The sequence below is a fragment of the Rhinopithecus bieti genome, unplaced genomic scaffold (genome assembly GCF_001698545.2).
Source record: "Rhinopithecus bieti isolate Rb0 unplaced genomic scaffold, ASM169854v2 scaffold_9619, whole genome shotgun sequence".
Classification (NCBI taxonomy): domain Eukaryota; kingdom Metazoa; phylum Chordata; class Mammalia; order Primates; family Cercopithecidae; genus Rhinopithecus; species Rhinopithecus bieti.
The window spans coordinates 171,137-178,385 of NW_016806074.1; the positions used below are offsets into that span (position 1 = coordinate 171,137).

The 7,249-nt window shown below is 35.1% G+C and overlaps 1 protein-coding gene across 1 annotated transcript in view; it reads right to left on the bottom strand.

Annotated features, from left to right (window-relative positions):
* The window catches only part of PTPRQ (protein tyrosine phosphatase receptor type Q), a 207,191-nt gene that overhangs the window by 79,231 nt on the left and 120,711 nt on the right, over positions 1-7,249 (bottom strand). The window contains exon 21 of the mRNA XM_017874615.1: positions 1,964-2,085. Within this exon, the coding sequence (XP_017730104.1) occupies positions 1,964-2,085 (122 nt within the window). The remainder of the gene's footprint in view (positions 1-1,963; positions 2,086-7,249) is intronic.

The window sequence follows — 7,249 nt, forward strand, 5'->3', positions numbered from 1 at the left end:
CAGGTGAGGCGATGCCTCGCCCTGCTTCAGCTCTCGCTGGTCAGGCTGCAGCAGCTGACCAGCACCGATTGTCCGGCACTCCCTAGTGAGATGACCCCAGTACCTCAGTTGAAAATGCAGAAATCACCGGTCTTCTGTGTAGCTCACGCTGGCAGTTGGAGACTGGAGCTGTTCCTATTCGGCCATCTTGCTCCGCCCCCGGGAGAACTATTTTCATTAATAAAGTGCCTTTCATTTGACAGAATAAAGCTTTATCATTTTATAATTTGTTTTTAATGCATATTCCCAGGGCATTCATCATTCATGCTAATTATTTTTGGCTAATTACATACTAAAATCTTCACAAATATGCTCTACAAAAGGAACAGAAATTAGAGACTGAATTGAAGAACAAATACATCAATAATTCTTCAAATTTTATTTTGATGATGACAGGTCTTTTGAGATAGAAGTATTATATCTCCTTTTAAGGAATACTACAAAGACATGATAAAATGTTAAAGTTGGACAAGAGACAGAGGCAGAGAGAAAGGAGAAGAAATCACAATGTTATCCAATTTAAGGAATAAGATGCTATTAGAAAACTGTGTCCAACAGGCTCAGCAAAACCCAAGCAGGGTGCAAAGGAAATACTTCCAGTCTTTACTCTGGCTAACAGTTCTGCATTATCGACATCATTGAGCATCCTATCTTACATGCAGGGTTTGACTTTCACGCCTGGAGTTCCGTCTAAATGACTATCCACTCCCATTCAGTCTCTTCAGTGGCCTTTTATTCAAGTATTGATATTCCCCAGGATGCTATCTTTAGGTTGTTATCTTTGCACATTCCATGGTGAATCTCATTCACTCCTATAATTTTGACTATCTTCTAAATACTAACATTTCCCAAATCTGCAAATCCAGAATTTCTCTCCTGAGCTCCAGATCCATATTTAATACTGCCAATGTCTGTATTGACCAGGAGGACTGCCACATATTTCAAACTCAGTGTGTCTAAACTGAACTCATTCTTTTCCTCTACAGATCTGTTCCTCCTCATAATCTTATGTCATATAACTTACAATCATGCTTAATTATCCTACTCACTCACCATCATGAGTTAGTTGATTTTTCACCAAATTCTATAGATTTAGATTATTTTTCATTCTATTTTCTTGTTACATTTCCTCTGTTCTCTTTCCTTGACCTTTTATAGTTTCCTGTCTCCTTGCCTGATTTTGCACCCCCATACTGCTCTAAGTCTGTCCTCTACACTGCAACCATACCTATCCTATACAGTAGAAATCTGTATCACCAACTGGCACCCCACTGCCCTTAACATAAAACCCTAACTCTGTAACTTGTTATATAGTTGGCCTCCAGATCTAGCCTCGTCTCTTAGAACTTTTTTTTTTTAAATGCTATGACCTGGGATTGCCAAAAGACTTGATTTTTCTTGAATGAGGCTTACTTTTTTATACCCCATTCCCATTTACCTTTTATGCTCTGCTTCACTTATTTTTCAAGACTTCGTTCTGATGTTATTTTATCTGGAAGATATTTCTCCTAATGCCTTCTCTCTTCTCATTTTGTATTATGAATCACTTTCTACTGTACGTAAACCAGATCTTTGTATTACTACCAATTCAACCACTTGTATGTGTGTATATACACATACTATATATATATTCTATATGCTGATAATAAATATAATAATATTGTTACTAATATTTTATATTTATTGAGCATTTATCATGTGTCAGGTAATGTTCCAAGTTCTTTATGCTTGTTAACTGATTCAGTCCTCATACCCTGTTTACTATTATTAATCTTTACAGATATAGACATTGAAACACAAACAAGTAAAGTAATTTTCCTAGTGTCTAACAGAGCCAAAATTCAAATTCAAATAGTCTGGTTCCAAATCTTGTATTCTTAACCATTTTATACTGACTTTTACAGAAGGTTAAGACATGCCTTACCGATTTGACATCAATCAGATAATATGTTGGTCCAGTAATGACAGCAGGTTCACTCCAGCTTATGCTGATGCTAAAAGGTGATGTTGCTACTACATGAACATTTTCAGGAGGACCATCTGGAGCTATGACAATAGAAAATCAATTATCTCGCTACATTAGAATTAGCACTTGCTACAGTATAATAATAGAAAAGACCATGAAAAATGGATAGTCATAATGAATTAATTTTACATTAATTTATACTTCACAGAGTGCTAAAGGCATTACCAAATAAAAGATCCAATTATTTAAAATTAGTTACTCTACGTGAACAACTTCCACATGAAAACTTAATTGATTAAAATCATAAGTACATTATTTTAAAACTTGAAATAATACTTTGAAAGGAAAGCATTACTATTGCTAAAATAAACCTTTTAAACAAATACATATTTTCTTTTGAAACAGTTAACCTAGCAATGCTGTTTTAAGAAAACCCTTGCAGAAATGTAGTATTTGACTACAGAGAGATAGAGAAGCACAGTTGAAAATTAAAACTGGTATAATGAAAGTATACATATGTTGTTTTACAAATGTAAATTGAGTTGATTTTATTGTTTTCACTGAGGGTGGAGAATATGAAAGCGTTAGTCAATTGTTCTGATCTATTATTAGAAATGCAATCTTCAAATATTTCTTGAATTCCTCATGATTCCAATTAAATTCTTTAATTTGTTCTACTTTCTTAATTTGTCCTACTTTGTTATTTTTTCAGTAATGCAAAACAAGAGACAACGTCTTAAAAATGTTTCTGTTTAAAATCCTTATGTGTACAATTTCAATCTGTGAAGCCACTAGGAATTAGGAGAGATAATAGTATGCAGGGAAAGATTTAGCCACAGTTAATTTCACACAGACATTAACCTAAGAACACTGCTGCACACACTTCTGTTCTTCTGGGGCCCCTAGTCAGTTCTAATGGTATTAAATATTGGGAGATAAGTATTTCCCAGTATTTTCAATTTTTAAATACATATGGGCAAACATTATTGAGAAAGTACTATCCCATAGATCCTTAGAAGATATAATCAGGAAGATAAAATATTCCTTTCCTCAAATAATTCATAATCTAGCAAGAATACAAGTTGTATCATCTTGGTCAAACACCAAAATGTTTGGACCTCAGTTTCCCCATCATATGAATATTTTATAGTGCTTTAAAAGGAATTATGAAAACAAAGTATGTAAAAGTGACTAGTTCAGTATTTGCCACATTGTTGTCAATTATCAAGATATCATAAAAGATAAAGATAAGGGATAAATAGAAATAAATAACATATAATCTACAATGAGAGAGCAAAGCGATGATACAGATGGGTCAGGGTTGCAAGGTAAAGATGCACTGTGAAGGTGGGAATTGCACTAGGCCTTGATAGATGCGAAGGATACAGCAGGGTTAGGGGCACTTCTATGATAAGGGAAGGATCATAGAAAAGTCACAAAGACATAAACAACAGGATCCACAGACAGATAGAGTTGTATTGATGTAGACTTGCTTATCTTGGTAATGTTATTATTTACAAGTAAAAAAAAAATATATTACTCTAGGAAGGAGTCAATAAACTTCACCAGATTTCCAAAAGGATTCATGGTACAAAAAATGATTCAGAATCCCTAAATCCAAGAAACAGAACTATTACAGAGAGACCAGTATTTATGAAGGAATAAAAATGAACAAGCCCAAGCAGTAATTTAGGAATTAAGCTAGAGAGTACTTGATTGTTATGTAAAAGAATTTGGAGTTTATTCTTTAAATAGTGGGATTCCACTGAGGTTTTGAGAAAGGAATTATTTTCCATTGATTTAGGAAGACAACTCAGGTAGCTATGAAAAAGTTATCTGAAGCACACTGAGTGTAGATAAGCTCTTTCCAAAAAGCCAAGTAAGACATGAGATCCCAAATAAGAATAGTGACAGAAGGGATAGATAGGAGGAGATGAAACCTAGAGTCACTATAGGAAGATTAATAAAAAGAACTCGGGGAATAATTTGATGTGGGTGCAAATTGAGATAGAGAAAGTAGTAGAAGCTAATTCATGCATTAATATTGGTGAATGTTGACAGTTCACACCATCTCATTCAGGAACATACACTGATTTTGGTGGGGTAAGACTATGGTAGGAGATGATAAATTTGGATTTGTATTTGTTGAGTTTGAGAACCTCCAGAAGTCTGAGATGCCTACCTGGCAAATGGAAATATGAGCTTGGAATGAGGCAAATAGGATCAGAATGGAGAAAGTTTTTGTCCTTGTTTTTAAATTGCAGATAAAAGTTGGGATGGTATAAATATGAGTAGTATATCTGGTTCAAGTGAATCACGTGTTCTGAAGAGAGTCAAAAGGTTTATTTCAATACCAGAGAGGTATAAGATGTTACCATCATTTGAATGTGTCCCCTCCAAAATTTAGATGTTGAAATGCAACGGCCAATGGGATGGTAGGAAGAGGTGGGGCCTATATGAGGTGAGTACATCATGAGAATGCCTCCCATGGTGAATGGGATTAAGGTCCTTGTAAGAGAGGCTTCATGAAGCATTTGGATAGCTTGCCCTTCTGCTTTCCAAAGTGTGAGTTCATGCATTCCTCCCCTCCTCACCAGATAAGCAAATCTGTCTGCGCCTTTATCTTGGACCTCCCAGCTTCCAGAACTATGAGAAAACAAATGTCTGTTCTTACAAATTACCAAGTCTCTGATACTTTGTTATAGCAACACAAAACAGACTAAGAGATTAATAGTGGTGACAATCTTTAAACTATGAATAAGTAATTGATATTTAGAATATATTTCTTAGGCATATAACATTACGTCTATGAAATTTAGGTGCACAACTCAATCCAAAAATATTTTAATAATAGCATCGACATATTTTAATAATAGTACTTGAATGTAACCATACAGGAATCTAGAAAATACATTTTAGGAAGTTTCAGTGAACAAATACCTTTGGAGTGACAAAGATACTCTTCCTATTTGTACTTCTGAAAACTGTGCAATAATCTGAACATTGACACCCCTTACTCAAAGATCCAGTTTTATATTGCCAAGAAAACATCCAGGGAAGAGGGTGAAGAAAGGATGCTCCAGGATTCAAGGATCTGATGAGCTAAGAGGTGCTAATGATGAAGACAGAATTGGGTACACAGTTTCTCCAACAACTAAGATATCAAGGAATCATACACATATCCTGCATAAACAGACATTTTCATTCTTTTTACTGCTAGCTTATTATCCTAGGAAAACCGCCTCAAATTGTAGCCTAATTCATTTAGGTAATTATACGTAACAGATGAGAGCTATAAGAGGTCTCCCACCATCAGCATAATTAATTGCTTTGAAAAATTTAAATATAAGATGCTCTGTGGGTTTCAATGGCCTCTCTTCTGCCTCTGACTCTATAAAAGGGGATGGGATATGAGCTATGAATAAATGTATTGAGGCTCCTTTATTATTAATGTTTTTTGCAAAATTTGACTTCCAGCTCTGTAAGAACCAGTGTGGAGAGAAACGATTTTCTGACCGGCCACACATTACAAGTGGTATAAAACAGGAAAATATTTTAGAGTCCCCTTGTCTTTATTATAACCAAATGTTCAGTTGGCTTTGAGAATAAACTTATGCATTCATTGAATGAATAAATATTTATTAAGCAATTAATATGTGCTAGGCACTAGGAGGACAAAAATCCCATATAGGTGATCAAGGTAGTTTTTGATCCATCCATAAAGCTTCTACTGTTTAACCTTTTTCATTTAGTAACAGTTTACTGAACACCTATGATATGCCAGGCACTTTGGAAGTGCTGGGAATAGAGAAGAGAACCAAAGAGACAAAGACCATGGAACTTCTATTTTAATGCAATTGAGAGACAAATAGTATATATTAGAAAAATATAAATAAATGAATATATAATACACAAGTAAATTATATACCATGCTAGGAAGTCTTACGTACCATGGTGAAAAATGAGACAAGGTCATGGGAATGAGGATGCTTAAGGGTGTTACCATTTTAAATACAGTGGTCAGCACATGCCTCACTAAGCAGATAACATTTAAACAAATATTTGAAGGAGGTGAGGGAATACTGTTTGGAGAAAGAGTGTCCAGGAGGAGAATGGCCCGCACGAAGACACTGAGGCAGGATTTCGCCTGGTATGTCTGAAGAATAACAAGGACCACAGTGAAGCTGAAGCCCAGTGAGTTGGAATGAGAATCTGAGAGGAAATGGGGGCCAGATAATGTAAGGCCACTAAGACCAGCGTTAATGTCTTCCTTTGTAAGTATGGCTATTGTGAACAAAAAGACAAACACCATGAAGTAGAAGGGGTTGTGATAGATTGTGATCCTTGGTATCTAACTCATACCAGAAACATGGGCTAAAATTAATTACATCAAAAAGGAAAGGTCATCTCCAAAATCTATTTGATTCATGTACCTCTGTAACATATACTACTCGATGCTGTTGGAACTATACTTTTCAACCTAACTCATTCTAGCAAGCAAGTAGAGTGGCACATTATTGTTGCCCAGACATCATGAAAAATTTATGGAGAATTTTCTGCGGCTAAGAAAGTTGTGAGATTTTTCTGCGGTAGTTTGTATCTGGAAAAAATTTTGTATCTCTGCTCTATAATGTCTTCTTCGGGTCTCAACTGAGGACAAAGTACAAAACCATTTCCCAAGGAAACTTTGGCTTGTGAGTATGTCTGCATGCCAGCTCAGAAAGCAATATAACGCTTTACTTTCAACTTCTCTTCTTTCACAATAAAACGTCAATGCTGCGATCATTCCTTTAATACTAGCAATCAAAGCCCTCATCAGGGAGTGTGTGACTCCAAGCAGAGCTAAGAGAAAAGTGACATTCAAAGATCATTCATGACAACACATATAATCACCTATACTACTAAATATTTTAAGTTCCTTGCACTGATCAATGATTATAAAAAAGCAAGGTATTTAGCCCCTTGCTGAGCTGTGCTTTAAAGTCATTTCTTGAACTTTTCCCAAAATCGTTTTCCCTTCTTTCTTCCTTTTTTAAAAGAAACAATCACTCTAAACAATGTTTGCATTTTCAATAAAGTTCTTGATAAAAGTGCCTGTCTTGTTACACAAGTTTCCTGTGTTGAATCCTTTGTCAAAATTTCTTTCAGCATGTATTTTGCCAACTTGTATTCTTGAAGGATTAGAGCTCCTAAATCCAAACTAAAAAATAAAAGTAAACTTATGTAACTGAATATATATATATA